Source organism: Megascapheus bottae, chromosome 23, assembly GCF_031878675.1.
Source record: "Megascapheus bottae isolate mThoBot1 chromosome 23, mThoBot2.hap1, whole genome shotgun sequence".
NCBI classification, from domain to species: Eukaryota; Metazoa; Chordata; class Mammalia; order Rodentia; family Geomyidae; genus Megascapheus; species Megascapheus bottae.
In genome coordinates, this window is record NC_143531.1 from 20,306,108 (window position 1) to 20,326,800 (window position 20,693).

Here is a 20,693-nt window from a genome sequence, read left to right on the forward strand (position 1 = left end):
TCCGACCGGACGTAAGGGGAGCGGCGCGCGCACGCACGCGCACGTGCACGGCAGACGCGGCGCAGGGTGAGGAGCGCGGCGCGCGGACGCGCACGGCAGACGGCGGCGGGGCCGACGGCGGGCCTGGGCCATGCTGAGGGCAGCGCGCCGCTCGCTCGCCTTAGCGCTGCGCGGGCCGTGCGCGACGTCCTCCGCGGCCGGCCGGAGTTGCCTGCACATCGGCGGGTCGCAGCCCTCGGCGGCTCGGGGCGAGCGGCCGGAGGAGCTGCCCCGCGCCTTCGACCCGGCGCTGCTGGAGTTCCTGGTGTGTCCCCTCTCTAAGAAGCCGCTCCGGTGAGACTGGCGGGCGCTGGCTGTTCTCGGCGCGGCCCCCCCCCTCCTCCGCTGCCATTTCCGGGACGCGGCCGGGCCGGGCGGGCGGCGGGAGGCCGGGGATCGGGCGGCCGGGGTCAAGTCGCTGGGCGGCTAGGTCGATGCGGACGTTTCTGGAGCTCCGCCGATTCCAGGACGGGCGCGGTGGCTCGCTTGTGTAACCCCAGCCGCGGGCGGGGCGAGGCCAGCCGGGAAGCGGGACGGCCTTGGTCTCCAGAAACGGCCACAGCCGAAGTATCTGGGGCGTGGTTCAGGGGGTAGAGCGCCAGTTTTGCCACGTGGAACTCGCTCTCCCCACCTCCCCCCAATAAAATGCCAACGTGGGCACCCCAAGCCCCCTGGCATGGGTGACCTCCGAAGTGAGCCCGGCGTGGGGGTTTAGGAGCCGCAGGGCCGGGCAGGAAATGTGGTGTCACCGGGATTGTGGATCGTCGCGCACCGTCCGGCCGAGGCCGCGCTGCGGGCCCGCCGATGCCTCCCCAGGCTGCCTTTTTAACCTCTTGCTCTAGTTGTGGGGCACGCAGCCCTGCCACGCTTCCAGACTGGCCGTCGGCACCACTGGAAGAACAAACTGTGTTCACCCCAAAGATCATCCTTGGCTGGCTGTCTTTGGGTCGTCGGTTCCCAAGCTTATACCGTGCACTTGGGGTTTCGATGTGCTGAGTTCCTCTCTCTTTAGAATTTACTTCAAAGGCGTTAGTGGAGTTTTTCTCTAGGTTTTGTTCTAGGAGTAAGTTAACTGGAGTGGATTTGTGGTTGGATGAAGTCATGAAGGCATATTTAAGTAAAGGAGGGAAAAAGCTCTTCTGCTTGGTATAAAAAATAGATTGGGAGTAAAATAAAAGATAATCGGGCACTTAGTACATACACCTGTAATCTTGTCTACTTAGGGGCTGAGTTGTAAGGATCACGGTTCAAAACCAGTCTGGGCAGACAAATCCAAGAGATTCTTATTTCCAGATAATCAACAAAGAGCGGGAAGTGGAGCTTTGGTTCAAATGATGGAATGCTAGCCTTGAATGAAGAAGCTAAAGGAGAAAATGAGGCCCTAGGTTCAAGCCCCAGTATCAGCACACACAATAATGTAAAACCAATATGAGAGATACTAATAGGAACAATTATAAATTCTAAGCTTTTGGGAAAGAAATGGTTGAATTCATTATTGCTTTTGGAATTAAGACTGGGAGTAATTATTAAGTATTGGGTAAGTGCTATTATTTATTGCAATTCATTTTGGTTTTTCCCCTCTTAGATACCAAGCAACAACAAATGAATTGATTAATGAAGACTTGGGAATAGCCTATCCAATCATTGATGGCATTCCTAATATGATACCCCAGGCAGCCAGGACGACACGTGAACATAAGAAGCAAGAAGAAATGGAGCAGCACTAAGATAATTTAACACACACACACACACACACACATAACACTACCCTAAGTGTTCTAAATACACCTTTTCAAACAGGGTGTCAGGCTAGGTGGAGAGAATGTTTGTGTCTTTGCCCACCTTGACTGTTCTTGTCCCACTAATCTCTTTAGCAGGACTGTTCTACTCTGCGTCTGTGGAAGATGACTTCCCTCAGGGCTGCACCAGCACAGCCAGCTTCTGCTTTTACAGTCTGCTCTTGCCCATCACCATACCAGTGTATGTGTTTTTCCACCTTTGGACATGGATGGGCATTAAACTCTTCAGGCATAATTAATGAAACCAGCCCAGAGTGGAGATACAGATAGGTCTTAGGCATCAACTCTGGAAACACTGGAAACCCATTTGGTTTGCAAGAAGGTTGCTTTGCTTTGTTTCTCTCAGGCTCTGGACTTTGGAAAGCTTAGGCTGCAGCTTCTTTGTACTTCAGTTCTGCCCTTGTGTTTGAAGATTCTGACTGTATAGAGAAACATTTCAGCAAAATGTCCTGATGGAGAATAATACTGCCAGTTGTCACTACAGGCGCATGTAAAAGTCACTTGGAGTTTTGCTTAACTTTTGAGGTGCATGATAACGCCACCTATTGGAGCCATACTGTAGTACTTCTAGAGAAATAAATAACTAATGTGACATAAAATTAACAACTGTGAAGTTCACATAGAGTCTTGAGTTTGTAAAGTTACTCGTTTCTTTGATATAAAATACTAATAAAATGTTGATTTTTTTTTCTGACTATGAAAAGCTCATTGTGAAAGATTTGGGATTTTTGTCATAAGAGAATGATCCTAAAGTAGGGAAAATGTGAAAGTATGCTTAAATGAGAAGTGTGTGTTGTATTTACTGAGACCCTGAATACACCTACAAAGCCATTTTCCAGGAAACCAGACCTTCAGTAGGTAAAGCAGGGTAGGACAGATGGAAGCTGATTTTGTACTGGTAAGCTATTAACAGGATTGAGTGAGCATGGTATACTTAAATGCCTTGGAAGGACAGAATAAAGAAGCTAGAATTTTTTTCCTATGCTACTCTGCCTGCTTAGGTAAGTGCTTTTTGGCCAGTCCTGGGGCTTGAGCTTAGAGCTGTCCTTGGCCTTTCTCTGCCACTTGAGCCACAGCACCACTTCTGGCTTTTCTATGTATGTGGTACAAAGGAATCAAACCCAGGTCTTCATGCAAGCTAGGCAGGAACTCTACAACTAGGCCAAACTCATAGCCCATCAAGTGCTTTTAACTCCTCCTGGTACACATTCATTGGTTTCCTTAGTGCTGCAATTACAGGCCTGCATCGACACTCCAAGCCCTTCTTGATTCCTAATTTGTATTAAATAGTATTAACAAGCATAATATATTTAATAGTTTATAAATACAAACCAGGTTCTTAAGTTGCACTGATGAAACCATTTCATAAATTATACAGAGGTTCTCATTCATCTCTTACAGAGGAGGTTTATTTTGAAATTAGCCCCAATCTTACATCCAGCCAACTGAGAACTAGGGCCTGAGAATAGTACTTTGCTTATAATCTGTGTTTTGAGAACAGTCTGTAGCTCTGTAGATGCACTCCCTGTGAGCTAAGCTGAATTAAGATTAGACAGTCTTTAAACAACAGGTTTTTAAAAATTTGCTACCATTCAAAGGGAACTGTGAATTGTCTTCACCAACTACTTCCTCCACACCACAGGTTAGTGGCTGCCAGCCACTGCAGCCAAGAACACAGGACTCATTCTGGTGGTTATATAATTAGTATAAATGTATATTCCCAACATTCATAGCGCACTTCTAGAAAATATGGTGTCTGACTGTTACACTTGCTACTAAGGTCAGACCAAACATGAAAGTTTAGAACTCTTAACCAATGCCAGGCATGGTAATTTGCTTGTGATGACAGCAACAAAAGGGAAGCACAAAGAGGATGGTGGTAGTCCAGGCCTGTTTGGGTATAAAGAAAAGGCAATACTTTGAAAATAAACTACAAGAAAAGGGACTGGTGGTATGGCTGAAGTGGTAGAGTGCCTGCCTTGCAAGTGTGAGGCCATGAGTTCAATGATCTCTAGTAATGATGATGTTTCTTTGTGTGTGTGTGTGTGGGGGGTAATCATGGGGCTTGAACTCTGGGCCTGGGTGTTGTCCCTGAGCTCTTCACCTCTAGGCTACCACCCTACTCCTTGAGCCACTCCACCACTTCCAGTTTTCTGGTTAATTGGAGACAAAGAGTCTCACAGACTTTAGTGCCTGGGCTGGCTTTGAACTACAATCCTTAGATCTTCGCCTCCTGAGTAGCTAGGATTACAGGTGTGAGCTACCACACCAGCTCTGACAATGTTTCTGTATCTTACCTGCACACTTAGGGGTTGATCTGCAGTTCTCATAGATCTTAGATCCTAAAACAGTGCACCTGACAAAAAAAACTTCAAAGAAAAAAGCACTGGTGAGTCTAGACTGGAGGCTTGGTTCAAGTAGTAAGAGTACCAGCTATGAGCAAGATTGATACATATGTGCATTCTCTCGCACACGTAGTCCACCCAAAATTGTGTGTGAATGGTCATGGCAGCATAGTTTGTTCATAATAGCCCTCATGAAATGGTAATCCCAAAGTCCCATCAAGGATGGATGGATGGATGAAATATGTCATTAATTTAACAAAATGAGTACTAACATGCTACAACAGTCACCTTAAACCCATGCAAAGTGGAAAAAATCCACAAATTGTTCAATGGTGGATGAGTGTGACAGGTTGATTGGGACACACTTTACATGTAGCAATGTCACAAAACTTGTACAATGAATGCGTGCAACTAACTGTTTAAAACTACATAGATGAGAGTCCATGGCTCATAATCCAGATCTGAGCATCATTGTTCGAAGCCAACTTGGGCAGGGAAGAATGTGAAACTCATCTCCAATTAACTACCAAATGCTGGAAGTGGAGCTGAGACTCAAGTGGGAGAGCAATAACCTTGAGATTTAAAAAAAAAAAATGCTCAGAGACAGCACCCAGGCCCTGAGTTAAGGTACTGGACTGGCACAAATGAACAAGAAAAAAGACTATTAAAGATATCATCCACATGAAATGTCCACAACAGGAAAATCTGTAGAACAATACTGTATTAATATATTACTAATGCATTAATACAAATGTTTAGTATAATAATGGCTGCCTAGGGGCCAGGTTAAGGATGATTAGTGGAGTTAACAGTACAAGGTTTCTCTTTGTGGGTATGTTCTAAATGGTATGCTTACCAGGTCAGAGGACCCTGGCTTCTTGAGCCTAGGAACACACTTCTGTCTGTCCTTGACTGTGTGATTATCTCAGTCACCCCATTAACAGGATCCTTCTGCTCTTTGAGAATTTCCCATCTTGGGGAGCAAAAGGGAACCCCTCACAATCTACTTTTCCTCTTCCTTCACCTTCAATCTCACAAAGGGGGCTTTCAGTCAAGTATCTGCATCTGTAATAAGGATAGGTAAGACTTACTGCCAGTTTTAAGTGATGCCCAAAATATGAAGTTACCTAGCATAGCCAACAGTGTCTCATTACCGATTCATTAAATTGACAGTTCTTTAACATTTAAGGAAGTTATCCTATAGACCACTAGATGGCACTTTGAGCTTATCAGACCAGACACAACTAAGAGCTTAGAAGGAAGCCAAACACTTGAATTAGAGCTTAGCAGATGTACTCTAAAACATTTCATTTATTAGAAAGTGGCCACCTGCAGACTCTTAATAGGAAAAACAAGAAGGGAAATGAAATTTTGCAACAGAAGGGCATTTTCAAATGTTACCTCCTGGTGAAGTAATTCAGAATTAAAAAAAAAAAAAAGGAAGCCAAGAAGCCAAGCAGTGACTATACTTGTAGTCATAGGTACTCAGGAAGCTGAGATCTGAGGATCATGGCAGCCAATCCAGGAAAGAAAGTCCAAGAGACTCTATCTTCAGTTAACCAAACAGAAGGGGCCCTGTGGCCCAAATAGTAAAATGCCAAAAAGGCAAAGGACAGCTCCTAGGCTGAGTTCAAGCCCAGAATCAGCACACAAGTAGGTTACAAGACACACTTTAAAAAAAAAAAATTGGGAAGTAGATTTGGTGATAGACCTCTGTAAAAATACGCCTGTCACTTAATGTACACTAACCCCCAAACTTGTGTTCTTTTATAATTTGCTCTGTCCTCCTTCCACCTGTCCTTAGGCCATCATCTGCTGTTATTCTTCAAGAGCTTATAGAATTTTCCATAAACAGAATTATACTGTATGTAGCATTTCTTGCGCCTATTATGTTTTATTAATGGTTTCCATGTTTCTGCACCCCTGCTGATAGGCATTTCACATCTTCAGGTTGGGGTCATTAACACATAAACCAGCCATGAGCACACACTTGGTACATACAAAGTCTGTGTGTGGACACAGCTATTTGTCCAAATTCTAAGAAATTTATAGCTGGTTTAGACAGTTGGGACAGTGTCTAACATTTTTAGAAAACTCAAGATTTCAGAATATAGTTGTTTTAAAGATACTAAGATCCCAGTGTGGTGGCATACACCTGTAATTCCAGAACAGAGACAGAAGAACCACAAGTTCAAAATCAGACTGGGCTATATGGCAAGTTCAAAGCAAACGTGAGATATATAATGAGACTGCCTCAGAAAACCAGTGTCTAGAGACAGCTCAGTGGCACAGTGTGTTTCTGTCTAAGGCCCAGGGCTCTATCTCATCAACACACATAGCAAACCATAAGAAAAATCCCTTAAGCTAAATTGTCTCTCTTCAGGCCAAATAAGGCAAATATTTTTTGTATAGAGCTATGGTCTGTTTCACAACAAACCTTACATGCATTAAACAACCCAAACAGCAGATAAACACGCTGACTAGTGAAGACTTTCATGTTAACTTTGATTAAATTTTATTAGAAACCAGAAAGTAGCAGAATGTAGTAGAAAATCAGCCAAAACCTCTGTTGCTATTGATGGCTATTTGAAGTGCTTCTTCTACTCTTTCCATGGTAGAATACTTAGGGAGGTAGAGCAGACTAAAGCATGTCTGGGCTCTCATGGGATCTTTTTCATCCAAACTCTCAGGACAGCAAAATGTTATTTTCATATCTTTTAAGTCTTTCCTTTGTAATCTGTCAGTTCCTGTAAGAAACACTGAAAAGAAGAATAAAATTGAGTGATCTATTTCACAGGTAGATAAATCGCGTCTAACTTTCTTGAAGGCCCACGTGCACAGTCCTATAATCAAAGTGCACTTGGGGTTGCTTTAGGACAACCTCAGAGTCAGTGGCCTTGAACAGCCTCTTATCCATAGGAGTTCTGTTCCAAGATCCCAATGGATATCCAAATGTAAATAGCACCAAACCCTGCCTGTACTCTGCATGCAGCTAGGGTAAGCATCACTTTCCACTTCAGGAAGCACTGTGTGGCTTCTCCACTGGACTGCCAGCACCACTACTCCTGCACTTTGGGGCAAGAATTAAGTAAAATAAAGATTGAATACAAGCCCTGTGATACCTCCATGATCTGAACTGTGAGCTAGCTGCAAGGCAACTAATGAGCAGGTAGTGTATATAGCACGGACGTGCTAACAAGATGACTCATGGCCCAGGTGGGAGAGAGTGGGATGGCACAAGACTATCACACTACTCAGGAACAGCACAGTCCCAGAGAGACAAAAAGTCACGTTTCCTTTCATATGTGAAATCATTTATAAATGTACAAGTAAACATATATGGAATTGTATGCAAGTGTACAAAAATGTATTTACTATTAGGATGTTTTCAGGGGAGAATTCAAACTGTATTTCCTTAGAAAAACACAGTCCAACAAAATACTAGGAAATTGGTACTTGAGAAGTATAAAGGGGAGATGAATATAAAGAGAACAGATGAACAGAGAAGGGAGAACAATACAGTCATGATTTTCAATGTGCATCTATGAAATTAAGAATATTCAGAAGGGTTGAATAAGGAAAAGGAAAAGGATGGAGGGGTGATAGCAATCAAAATGCATTATATCCATGAACTGATTTATTGAATGGTAACTCCTTTGAACAACTACCTAATATATAATATTTAATGTTGTATATTTAGAGCAGCTACAAAGCTAATATATTGTATTAAATGTTCTACATTTTATCTTGGAAATAGGCTTTGAAATGACATTTTTCTCCATACAATGAATTTATACCATTTTCTTCTGTAAAAGCTGCACTCCCCACGAACAGAACAGCATACATTTAAAACTCAATGTGTTTCTGGCATTTTCTACTTCATACTTTTGGATCCTGGTTCAACGCTGTTAACTAAAATTATAAACAGTAAAGTTACAGGTAAGGGAGGATTACTCTACTAGATTCTTGTGTAAGGTGTAAGGCAGTTACCAAGAATCAAGGGGGTTCTAAGTGTAAGTGCTGTGTTACAGAGAAGGGAATGGGTGCCAGGCTGGGATGTTTGAGGAAACATCCAAGTGTCCACATCATGCTGGACTTCTAAGATGAAAAAGACTGAAAGAAGCAGGAGTGAGGTAAAGTTCAAGGAAGGGTAAGGAATGGCAGAAAAGCCCTGAGCCTCCTTGCGTAGCTAGGACTACAGGGATAAGCCACCAGCACACCTGGCCTGTTGATTTTTCTTTTTAATGCTGCCTCCAGAGGACTTTTGATTGTACTAGGCGTGATATTCAAGCTCATTTGTTGGACATGCTGGCTATTTTAATGGAGAATCTTATCCCTATAACACTAGAAGTATTCCTTGATGTAATACTCACCAAGGAACTTTTTCTTTTCCTCCAAAGTTAGTTTGTGTAAAGCCTCCCAGAACATCACTATAGTGGGATGCGAATTACTATATCCTCGGTCATAATTTGCATTCTAGAGAAAACACAAAACAAAACAAAACCAAGACATTCAGCAAATAGAAAAGTAAAGAAAAGTTCATCACCTTGGCCTTTAAGATGATGTACCTTTTCAAATGTTTCCCAGTCATAATCTGTGTTTCCAATAATCACGTCCTTCAGTTCTTCAGGCTGAAAAAATTCGATTATCTCCTTGTTGCATACTTTATAAAATCCTCTCTGAAATTCTTCATAAACATCCTTTACAGAGGTGTTGAAGATGTAATCAACACACTTAGACACATATTCTGTCCTTTAATGAAACAACAAAAAGAATGTTTTCTTTACTGCAATAACTTGAACAAAATGAAGAATAATTTAAAAAGCTTCAACATTTTGAGGATTCACCCTGACATAGGCTGCAATTCTGCCACAGCCTCCAGAAATTACAGGCATCTAGTTTAATCTTCCTAACTCTGAGGCATGTTCTCATTAACACTTAAGAAGTAACAAAGACACCATGAAATTAAGTGCTCAAGGTCACAAAGGTGAAAGAATCAATACAGACATTTGTTTGAGATAATGAAGTCTGAACTGGTAACAGAAATTAAGTCTCTGGGGAATGGGTAAAAGAGATGGGACAGAATATTTTAACTTATGATCTATGAATAACCTAAGTATGTGACAATGAGCAACTAATATTGGTTGTTAGACACAAATATAGAGGCAATTTCCACATTGAACTATAATAAAGCAACTGGTAGCAAACATGCTGCCATTAAGAACTGCAGGTAAAATATACAAGCACATCCAGTTCCAGCCTTCCAAATCTGAGGCAAGAGCCAGGTACTAGTAGTGGCTCATGTCTGTAATCCTAGCTACTCGGGAGGCTGAGCTATGAACATTAAGGTTCAAAAGCCAGCCCAGACAAATCTGATTCCTTTCCAATACATCTGGAAGTAGAAATGTGGCTCCAGAGGTAGAGTACTAGCTGTGAGTGAAAAAAAAAAAAAACTCAGTTGAGCCTAAGGCCTGGAACTCAAGTTCTAGTACTAATGTGCACGTGTGTGTGTGTGTGTGTGTGTACATGTACACCAACCTCAAAAGACCCAACATTTTAGAGAAAAAGGAAGCTCACTAAGAGGAGGTCAACATGGTGCTTGCAAATATGGCCTTTTAGGACACTTGCTGCTGACTCTTGTTGGTCAAAGTTTTGATCCCATCCCGCATAAGGTAAGAAGACATGAAGTACATTGCCTTAGCCATATACCAATATACATGCACATAAACAATGAGAAACACACACAAGAATGTTATTCACAACAGCCCAACCTGAACATTCTATTTATCAATACTACTATGGACAAACCAACTGTGGTATAGTCATACAATATGTATCTATAGATATAGAAATCTATTTCCAAATTTCCTTTGTATATTTACTTTGTCAAATTCATTAACCTATAACTTATGGTGTGTGTTATTACATCAGTTTACCTCAACACACTAAGAAATGAAAGCAGATTTTCCATTGCCACTGGAACAACACAGCTGTTAATTTTGTCATTTGCTCAGACATGAAGGGAATGTTCTATAAACCCAAACTGTGCCTTTCAATGGTCTCCCATACATGTTGGGAAGTCAAGCCGCCACAGTAACTCCTTCAACAAGCACTACGGGCTTGATCTGTATTGAAGAGTCAGTGGTGAAGAACATGGACCAACTTCTTGCCATCAGACAAGTATGAGTAAAATGTGATGAACAGAAAAAGTATAGCAGAATAAGATGATAAGGTGAAGTGGAGAAAAGTGGTCCTTTCAGATGGGAAAAGGGAAGGCCTCTCTGAGAAAGCCATTTCCACTTATTACAGTAAAAACTGTAAAATGTATATGTTTGTCCATATTCGTAAACACACATCAGCTTCTCTGCTTACTGGAAAGTAATAATGGGAATGAAAAATTAGATCAACTAGAACGAACTCAGTGAAATAAACATAATATGTATCAACATTAAAATGTGCTTTTTTACTTGTTAGTCTGGTTGACAGCTATGCACTTTCCATTAGGAATTAAGTCTACATCAGTTCGGTCCCAGTGCACCTGTAAACACAAATGAATTTAGATACAACTCCAAAATAATTCTGAACAATAGAACTCACAAGAAACTTTGTAATGCATCTCTTTTCCTATGTGATTTGTGAAAACAAAATTTCATCATTAAGAAATTAACAATACACAAAACATTAAAATATACAAATAAAAATTGCCATGTTACAAATGGAAAGTTTTTGAATAATTTTGATTGATCATATCAGTTTGAAAATTGTTACATCTCAGTATTTGCTTCAGTTTATTAGATTTGTATAACTGATCATCAGTTCCTTCCACCCTACTATCATTCCCCCACTCTGCAAAATGACTGTGTGACATTCTCATTGAGAGGGGACCTAAGACATGAGCTGGTTGGTTACACACCTACAATCCTAGCTACTTGGAGATGAGAACAGGAAGATTATGATTCAAAGACACAGTCTTGGCAGAGAAATTTTTCAGATCCTTTCTCAATGGAAAGATGCTGGACTTGATGCCTGTCATTCCTGCTAGAATGAAAACTAGGAAGATAGTTGTCCAGATGCATGCTTGGGCACGCATCTGATCTTAATAACCAGTGATAACCAGGGCTGGAGCCATGCTTTAATAGTAGAACACCTGCTAACAAGCACCAGACCCTGACTTCAAACATTAGTACTGCCAAAAAAAAAATGGTGACAAAGACAACATTTATTTGGGGAGGTCTGGCAAGAAAGACAATAGGAATGAGTATGTATTATCTGCCATAAGACCATTAAAATGTACAAAAATAAAATATAAAGGAAATGAATGGTGCAGTGTGAGTTTATCTCCATAGCCTCTGAATCTGTGAGTCAACACTATATGCTTTGGCTTAATGGGTCTCCTAGAAGCAGAACCTTGAATAGGAGTTTGAGTGCTGGAGCTTGCCTTTCCTTCACCCTCTGTAATACTAAACCATCTCATGAAGAAAACTCAGTTGCCTCGCAGAAGACTTCATGGAACAGGCAGTTCTAGCTGACACATCACCAAATAGTCTGCTAAACACCAGGTATGTGAGGCTAATGCAGACTGTTTGATTCAGGCAAGTCACCCAGTAGGTAACAGAATCATAGTTGTTTCCTGAAGCCACTAAATTTGGAGGTTGTTTTGTAGTATAATCTAAATGATACATCAAGATCATGAGAAATGAGGAAGAACCCTAGCATAATTTAGAAGCTCGCATTGCTTTTAAAATAAAAGGTGACATATTCAGGTAAATATATAAACGTTAGAAAAAAACGAAACTGATCTGTCATCTGATTTTAACTGTTACTCACATTAAAATAGATGTAAAGTGTTTCTCCAAAATCACTGCTTTCATCTTCCAGAAGTGTTTGTAAACTCCTAAAGAAAATAATTTTGATTTAAAGGCAATAGTTATACTACAACACTATTTTAGAAAAATGTCAAGTGCAAAGCTATTTACAGATAACAATTTAGTACCTGTTTCTCTTTGTACAAAAAAGCCAGAGCTCAACTATGAATTTAAGACTTTAAGAAGTTTAACTACCGATACTCCTCCTGATTCCGCATTCTCAGATCCAATACTGTTAATTTCTAGCATTGCTATTTCAATCTAAGCCACGTTAGCTTGTCATTTTAATATACATTTCTTAACACTACTGAGTTTTAAATTTATGCTCAATTTCTATTACTTTATTCAGTTACTTTCTTGGACACTTTGTCGACTGTTCAAAAACTGGGTAGAAAAACTTTGTGCAGAAGGCATATTAACCAACTCTGCAAATGTGTTACTAATTTTTACCTGGTAATACTCTGTCTTTTAATAATACATAAATTTCTGGCTATGTACAGCTCACATGTGTAATCCTAGCTACCCAGGAGGCTGAGAGCTGAGGATCCTGGTTTGAAGCCAGGATGGGCAGGAAAGTCTGTGAGACTCTTATTTCCAATTAATCACACAAAAAGACAGAAGTGGCGCTGTGGCTCAAGTGGTAGAGTCACTTGAGCAAGAGCTCAGGGACAGCACACCAGTCCAGAGCTTGGCATGCATGCATGCATACATACATTCATACGTACATACGTACATACATATACACAGACACGTACATGCATATATACATACATACACATACATAAATACACAAAGAAACAATTAGGCTTATGTTTGTCAGCTACTTATGATGCTGAAATGTAAGAATTACAGACTAAAGTCAGCCTGGGCAGTAAAGTCTAAGGTACTCTTATTTCCAATTAATTAACCAGCAAAAGGCCAGAAGTATGGCTCAAGCCATAGCACTAGCCATTTTAGAAAAAAAAAAGAAAAACAAAACCCTAAGGAATAGTACTACCTAGACCCAGAGTTCAAGCCCTAGTACTGACACACACACAAGCACAAGCACATAACCCACACCCATGTCAATTCTGGCCATATGTGAGAATTTTTCATACCTGTAATACCAGATATACAGGAGGTAAATGGGAGGGTATCAATTAAGGTCATCCCAGGTATAAACATTACCAAGACCCTTCTCAAAAACAAGCCAGAAGCCAGACACCAGTGGCTCACCCCTACAATTCTAGCTATTCAGGAGGCTGAGATCAGATCACAGTTCAAAGCCATCTAGGCAGGAAAATCCAAAACACCAGTGGTGCTATGGCTCAAGTAGTAGAGCACTACCCTTGAACTGAAGAACTCAGGGACAGCGCCCAGACCCAGAGTTCAAGCCCTACAAATGACTAAAAAATAAAAAAACAGAATGGTGACCTACACCTGTTACCCCAGCAACTTCAGAGGCAAAAGTTGGAGGAGCATAATTCAAGGCTAACCTGGGCAAAAATGTAAGATTCTACTGGAATGCATGGCCCTAGTGGTACCGTGTCTACCTAGTAAAGCCTGAGCCAGAATTCACTTCCTAGTACTGACCTTCCCCCTTTGTAAAAGAAGATAATACATTTTTACTTTAGAAATCATGAATGCAAACATGACTTAACAGATTTTTGCATTCAGGTATAACATGAACTATGGCTCTGACAGTTTCTACATAGAAATAATTGAAAGATTACTTTAACTACAAAGATAGATCAGGGGAATAAATAAAATAAATTTTAAAAATGAGCCAGTGTCCAACAACTCTTTTTGCTGAAGTTAAAACTGGTTTAAGTACCTAAAATATTAATGGCAAACCTAAGAACATCATTGATATGTTAAATATTTACTTAACTATATGTTAAAGTCCTTAAAAAGGACATATATTTACTTACTTCCCCATAACAGGACTAAGTTCTTTTAAATCTTCTAATGATGGGGTTTTAGCCAAAAGCTTCTTAAAGAGTGCCAATGGGAAAGGGATGTTGGCAACATTGCAATTAAAAAGGGAAAGTCCACAGAGAACTCCAAACAAGAAATATCTCTTCACCTCGAATTTAGGCTGAAACAGAAAAAATACCTTTCAGGTGTTAAATATTCTCATTACTACAATGGAATGCTTATATCAAATAATTGTTTTCTGCCCCTTTCACACAAATTGCCAACTCCTCCCAAAAATCCCGAGTTATATTTGATCATTAAATTAATTTAAATCCCTGCCATAGTTTTAGCTACTAAATGTTTAATATATAATTGGAGAAGAAATACAATAGGCTTAGTAAAGCTTGGAAACAAAGTATCCACAATTATTTTCCCTGTTATATTTTCAAATTCAGCGGAAAATAGAAAAAAACAAGGATGTATGGAAAAGAAAAGTGCTTTTAAATGCATAAATCTTTATTAATGTGCATGTGTGCATATGTATATACATACACACACACACACACACACACACACACACACACACACACACACACACACACTTCTCCTATGCGGACATAGAGACTCAGGGGGAAATGCTAGGTACAGTTGGCTCATATCTGTAATCCAACCTATTCAGGAGGTTGAGATCAGTGGATCACACTTCAAAGCCAATCTGGATAGAAAAGTCCACTGAGAGTCCTATCTCCAACTAACCCACAAAAAACAGAATGTAGAAGACTGGCTCAGGTAACTCAGCACCAGCCTTGACTGAAAAAACTAAGCACCAGGCTCTGAGTTCAAGCCTCAGTGCTATCCTAGGAAAGGGAGAAAGCTATTGCTATTATGAAAACTAGGCCTAGTTTTCTACAGTATTCAATCATGAAATCCCTGAAGAAAACATGACTTACATTGACAGGAAACCACATGTAGGAAGCCTCTTCGGGATAAATAAACATCCCATATTCTGGCCGGGTCATCTCTTCAAACACACAGTAGAAGAACTCTGTCTTGACTCCCCCAAAGTCATATCCAATTTCTCCATTAAATGAAATCTAGGAGAAAAGCAAGTTTTCTCATTTCAGGCTCTGCACTGCTACTTATTCAAATCTCATTTAATAGTAACAATTATAGACCTAAGCTTTTGGTAGGCACTTGGTAAGCACCTTACTATAGTTTTATCATACTTGATTCTCCCATTAATTCTTTGATGCCTATGAGCCTTCAAGGATTTAGGTAACTTTCCCAAGCTCTATGATGTACCCCAGATTTATTTATATATTTACTGCCAGTCCAGGGGCTTGAACTCAGGGCCTGAGCACTGTTCTTGACCTTTCTCAAGGCTAGAGCTCTACCACTTGAGCAACAACACCACTTCTGGCTTTTTTATGTATGTGATACCAAGGAATGTACCCTAGATTTAATCCCTGTCTATACTTGGAGCCTGTGATCTTTACCACTAGTGACCTCAATAGGCACCATTACTATAATCATCAACTCCATTACATATGAGAACATAAAAGAAGGCGGCAAGTATGATTGTCAAAGAACTGAAAAACCACAGGCTGTGTAAGGTACTTGTGGCCTGGGCTGTACACTTGCTGAGGAAGTAGCATCTTCCCTCTCCAGGAAGGTTCTATCAATCAAGGGCCATCTTTCTCCATCATTTCTGCCTTTCCTCTCTCTGTCTTTTTTTTTTTTTTTTGGTATGTGTGTGTGTGTGTTGGTCTTGGGACTTAAACCCTGGGCCTGGGCATTGTCCCTGAGCTCTTCAGCTCAAGGCTACTACTCTACCCCTAGAGCTACAGAGCCAATTCCAGTTTTCTAGTGTTAACTGGAGACTTTCATGCCTGGGCTGGCTTTGAACTGTGATCCTCAGATCTCAGCCTCCTGAGTAGCTAGGATTACAGGCATGAGGCACCGTGCCGACCTGCCTTTCCTTTTTAAAATCCTTTTCTTCAGTATATATGTTAATATCTCCTTTTATTCTAAAAGTTAAAAAAAAAACAAGTTCCAATACATTGCCTCCAATTCAATTTGGCGCCTACTATGCACAATTCAGAGAATACAGGTTAACTTCCACATCCCCTCCTTCACCAAAATGATTCCTGAGGGAGAAAATCTTGTAAGTTTCAATTCCAAGGATGTTTTCCTCCCATTTCAACATTTTGCTAATGCATAGTATTACCACTTCTGGTTACACTTTTCTTTTTCTTTTAAAGATTTTATTAACATTGATTTTTACATCGTATTTCAAATGTCATGTTTATCAAACAAATATTCAAGAAGAGAATCTATATATAATCACTGGCACACAGATTTTAGAACATAATTAAAATCGGGGTCGGGAGTTTGGCCTAGTGGTTAAAGTGCTTGCCTAGCATGCATGAAGACCCGGGTTCAATTCCTTGGTACCACATACATAGAAAAATGCCGGAAGTGGTGCTGAGGCTCAAGTGGTAGAGCTCTAGCCTTGAGAAAGTCCAAGGACAGTGCTCAGGCCCTGAGCTCAAGCCCAGGACTGGCAAAAAAAAAAAAAACAACATAATTAAAATCAAGCTGAAGGTTTGTATGTCATTGACATATATCATATACTTAAAATCCTTCTCTTCAGTATATATGTTAATGTCTCCTTTTAGTCTCAAAGTTAAAAAAACAAGTTCCAATATATTGCCTCCAATTCAATTTCATACATACACTTTATTTGTCTTGGCACAGCTTCTCCCTTGTGCACCACCTTTTATTTTTACTTATTTATTTATTTTTCCAGTCCTGGGGCTTGAAGTTAGGGCTTAGGTTTTCTCAACACTAGCACTCTAACACTAGAGCCACAGAACCACTTCCAGCTTTTTCTTTGTATGGTACCGAGGAAGCCAATCGGGTCTTCGTGCATGCTACACAACCATTCTACCACTAGGCCAAACTCCTGGCCCAGCAGCACCTTTTTTTTAATGCTTTTTTTCCTCTTTTCCCTATTAACACAACCCCATAATTTTCTGTGCTTCTATCCTGGCATGTCTGTCTTTTCTCTCTGCCTAGGAAACTCTCTTTCCCTTTAAGCTTTACTATTTTCAGACATTAACCTTCATACCAATTGTTTCTTTCTCTCCTGATTGATAGACATTCATCTCCAAAGAGGATCTCAACCTTCTAAAGGACATTTCACCAGTACACTCCAAAAGCTTTAGTAACTGGATTTATTTGTACACAAGCCTCTTCCATTTCCTAGAGATAGAAGTTTCACACCTCTTGCAGTAAGAATCAAATTCTTATTCTTCCTCTTATTCAGGTAACTGCTTGTTTCCCTAAGCCAAGACAGAAGTAAGGAGGTACTGGGCTGTGTAGGGCCCAATACTGACCCACCTATCTCACTACAATGGGGGAAGAACACCCATCACACCATAACCTATGCTGCTTTAGCCCAAAGGCAAAGCCTGAAGAAAGAGCCTAAAGTTCCCACTTGAAAGTTGAAACTAACAAGAAGTTAGAAAAAAAGTCTTCCACAGATTTTTGTGGCAAAAGGGAATCATTTTCTCTGAGACCCTTGTCCCTTCCATGGTTTTCTTACCCCATAGCAAGAACATTAAGTGAGAATGATGTTTTACCCATAGTTCCCTCCGTAGGTCTTCATTCTCAAATTGACTTAGTTGACTTAAAACATCCTCAACCAAGTGGTTCCTTCTTATTCGAAGATTAAAGGTGGGCACCAAAGCGAATTCCGACTCTTCTTGTACCAAAATTCCGGCCAAACTCATACAAGCTCTTATTTTTCTCTCCTAGAAAAACAAAAAATGTTTCATTTTGCCATTTGCCCTCTTTAAATAGAATTTATTATAAAGTATATTTCCCAAACTAGGTGTGTGGGTGTGCAGGAGACTGGACAGTCTTAAGTAAATGCTCTACTCCCAAGCTCCACCCCGAACTCCCTAGGCACTTTCAATTGTCTAATTTTAAGCCCACACTCTTCTGCTATATAAACTGACTACCTCGGCGGTGACATTACTAAGGAGTGATTCTTCACCTTCATTATTAAAGTCAACATCAGAGCATCCACCATCTCTGGGGGCCCAAATTTCAAGAATACTTTGCCACCTCTATTCTCAATGTACAACTTAAATACTGGATCTAGTTCTGAGCCAGCCCATGTGATCTAATTTCTTGAACACTGTTCAAAAGACTTTAGGCTGCTGCTGCCAACATCAGATCAGATAAAGATCCTCTAAGGAGACCAGTAGCTCAAGGTCTGTCCTTTGCTACTAAGGCCCTAATGTCTTAAGGTTGAGCCAACTCAAGCTCTGACAGTCTGCCTGGCCTTCACTGAATATAGTATCTTTTGATGCCACCACAATCAGTGGCATTTATCCGCTATGTTTCTGAAGATGGGACAACCAGACAAACATACCTGTATTTTCAGAAGCGAATCTGCATACAGGAGTTTTATTTTCGACAGAATATTAAAAATAAATGGGAAGTGACTGAATATGATAGAACATTGTGCACTAGCTGCAGTGTCCTAAAACAGAAATTAAGAGGATTATGATAAATTAAAGGACAGAGAAATATTATACCTTACTAAATCCCTTTAAGGTCTCAGTACTTCCAGCCAAAATAACTCAAATTGCTGGTCATTAGTACTGAAAGAAAATTTATTTAACATGTACCAGTGGAAAGTATATGAAACTAATATTTTCGATGCCTAATTTAATTTAGGATTTAACTGTAACTTAGGATACTTTTCTTTTTTGTGTGTGTGTGTCAGTCCTGGAGCTTGGGCTCAGGGCCTGAGCACTGTCCTTGGACTTTCTCAAGGACAGAGCTCTATGGCTTGAGCCACAGCACCACTCCTGGCTTTTTTTTTCTATGTATGTGGTACCGAGAAATCGAACCCAGGTCTTCATGTATGCTAGGCAAGCACTCTACCACTACGCCAAATTCCTGGCCCCTTACTTTTCTAAAGTCTTTTCTGCTGCAATTTGAGTTTTGGCCTTGTAAATTAGCTAGACACACTTGGTAAATAGGAATGTAAAATGGATAGCTGGCTAGCCTACACATACTGCTAAGCAAGGGCTGATATGCCAGGATTAGAAAGGAAACCTTAAGGGAAAGGAAAAGAATCTTTTAGGCACTTTTCAGGCCAGCTACTCTACAGGCTACTCTACTTTTAAGGCCAGCTACTCTACAGACTATTCTAACAGTTAATCATGTTGGACTTACCACATTGGTTTTCCAAGAGGATCTTCTATACGCTTCTCCATAAAAATTGAGCCATTCTGAGAGTTCATCTACTTCAAAAATGTTTTCAGGCAGTTGAAATTTATTCTGATTTACCTTAAATGAAATATAAAGGACATTTTAAATGACAATTTTGCTTTATGCCTGTTAGATAATATTTACAGAGGGATTTTCTAGCTTTCTATTCCATTAGATGGTCAAGATTAGGATGCACACATAGCCATTCTGTCTTCAGTCAGGGCAGGTACTAAACCACACACACACAGTCGATGCTTTAGACATTAGTGCCTTAATGATAACTGACCTGGATGAGCAGCATAGCACTGAATTATATTAGTTCTCAGGTGTTCTGAAAGCCCAAATCTTGGTTATATAAAGAAACCATGAATCCATGAAACTCTTACTGACCTTTACTAAACCCAAGTGAATCCAGGTTTTCCAGCACCTACAACTGTGGTCTTCTAGACTCCCATATTACCCCCAAGCTCTCTAGAGTCCCTAGAAAATGGGTGCCTCATCCTCATGCTTTCCTGAGGCTCCCCTTAAGTGCTGAGGACTTCAGCAAGTATCAAACCTTTTACTGCCCATAAGGAACGAAGAACAAATCAGGATCCTTGTGAGCTTATTTTAATGTTGTTTCAGTGTATTCCACAATTCTGAGTAGCCAACACTTATTAAAGATACTTTCCTTGAACTCTTCAATAAATTTCTCAGCTCTTAAAAACTCAAATTATTTTGATTGTCTTTTCCCTTTTTTACAACTAGTCATTATTTTCCAATATAAAACAGGCAGACTTCTTTTTCTTTTTCTTTCTTTCTTTTTTTGGGGGGGCATTCCTGGGGCTTGAATTCAGGGTCTGAGCACTGTCCTTGGCCTTTCTCAAAGCTAGCACTCTACCATTTGAGCCACAGCACCACTTCCGTTTTTTTCTGTGTATGTGGTACCCAGGAATTCAAACCAAGAATTTAATTCTTGACAGCAGCTTGACAGAAGTGAATTCTTCCAGAAGAAAGCCAGCCACAGAGTAATTCTAAAAGACGATGTTTTAGAAAGATGGCAGCTCATTCACATCACAAAGCAAATAATCTCACAAAGCACCTCAGAGACCCTATGAGCAAAGAATAACAGAGTTGTAAAGAGAAAGCAGGAGTTGTACAGCACATAATTAAGTAAAAGAGAACTGGAAAGGAAAAGTGAGTGAATAGAAGAAAATAAAAAGAGAAAAAGGAAACAGAAGAGGATAGAAAAGAGATTATAAGTTATAAAGGCAAAAATTAAATCAGAATGCCTATAAAAGGAAAACAATACTTACAATGGAAAGTAAAAAGCAATCGCATGGCAAAACAAAACCATTGAAATAAGATCTGAGAATGTGGAAGACAGTGTTAAGGAATCTGGGGCTGCACACAGAAAAAGAGTTGGAAACTAAAGCAGGCTAACAAACCATTAAGAGAGAGGGTATAATTAACCCTACACC

The 20,693-nt window shown here is 40.3% G+C and overlaps 3 protein-coding genes across 5 annotated transcripts in view; 2 read left to right on the forward strand and 1 right to left on the reverse strand.

The window, feature by feature from the left end:
• The first annotated feature begins 44 nt into the window (after window positions 1-44).
• Window positions 45-1,767, forward strand: Pyurf (PIGY upstream open reading frame). The gene is made up of 2 exons (XM_090356818.1): window positions 45-333; window positions 1,625-1,767. The coding sequence occupies exons 1-2, from the start codon at window positions 131-133 to the stop codon at window positions 1,764-1,766; spliced, it is 345 nt and encodes a 114-aa protein (XP_090212944.1). The 5' UTR covers window positions 45-130; the 3' UTR covers window position 1,767.
• Window positions 1,768-1,861: 94 nt separating this feature from the next.
• Pigy (phosphatidylinositol glycan anchor biosynthesis class Y) lies at window positions 1,862-2,528 on the forward strand. Its single transcript, XM_090356819.1, has one exon. It carries the CDS (start codon window positions 1,862-1,864, stop codon window positions 2,075-2,077), a length of 216 nt encoding a protein of 71 aa, XP_090212945.1. The 3' UTR covers window positions 2,078-2,528.
• A 4,146-nt stretch (window positions 2,529-6,674) lies between these two features.
• Window positions 6,675-20,693, reverse strand: part of Herc5 (HECT and RLD domain containing E3 ubiquitin protein ligase 5) — a 32,357-nt gene continuing 18,338 nt past the window's right edge. For all 3 annotated transcript variants that reach the window (XM_090356820.1, XM_090356821.1, XM_090356823.1), the window contains exons 14-23: window positions 19,198-19,311; window positions 18,386-18,496; window positions 17,589-17,759; window positions 14,895-15,038; window positions 13,959-14,125; window positions 12,011-12,077; window positions 10,651-10,721; window positions 8,752-8,935; window positions 8,557-8,659; window positions 6,675-6,942 (exon numbers count right to left, since the gene is read on the reverse strand). In XM_090356820.1, coding sequence (XP_090212946.1) covers window positions 6,737-6,942; window positions 8,557-8,659; window positions 8,752-8,935; window positions 10,651-10,721; window positions 12,011-12,077; window positions 13,959-14,125; window positions 14,895-15,038; window positions 17,589-17,759; window positions 18,386-18,496; window positions 19,198-19,311 — 1,338 coding nt within the window. In that variant the 3' untranslated portion in view covers window positions 6,675-6,736. The remainder of the gene's footprint in view (window positions 6,943-8,556; window positions 8,660-8,751; window positions 8,936-10,650; window positions 10,722-12,010; window positions 12,078-13,958; window positions 14,126-14,894; window positions 15,039-17,588; window positions 17,760-18,385; window positions 18,497-19,197; window positions 19,312-20,693) is intronic.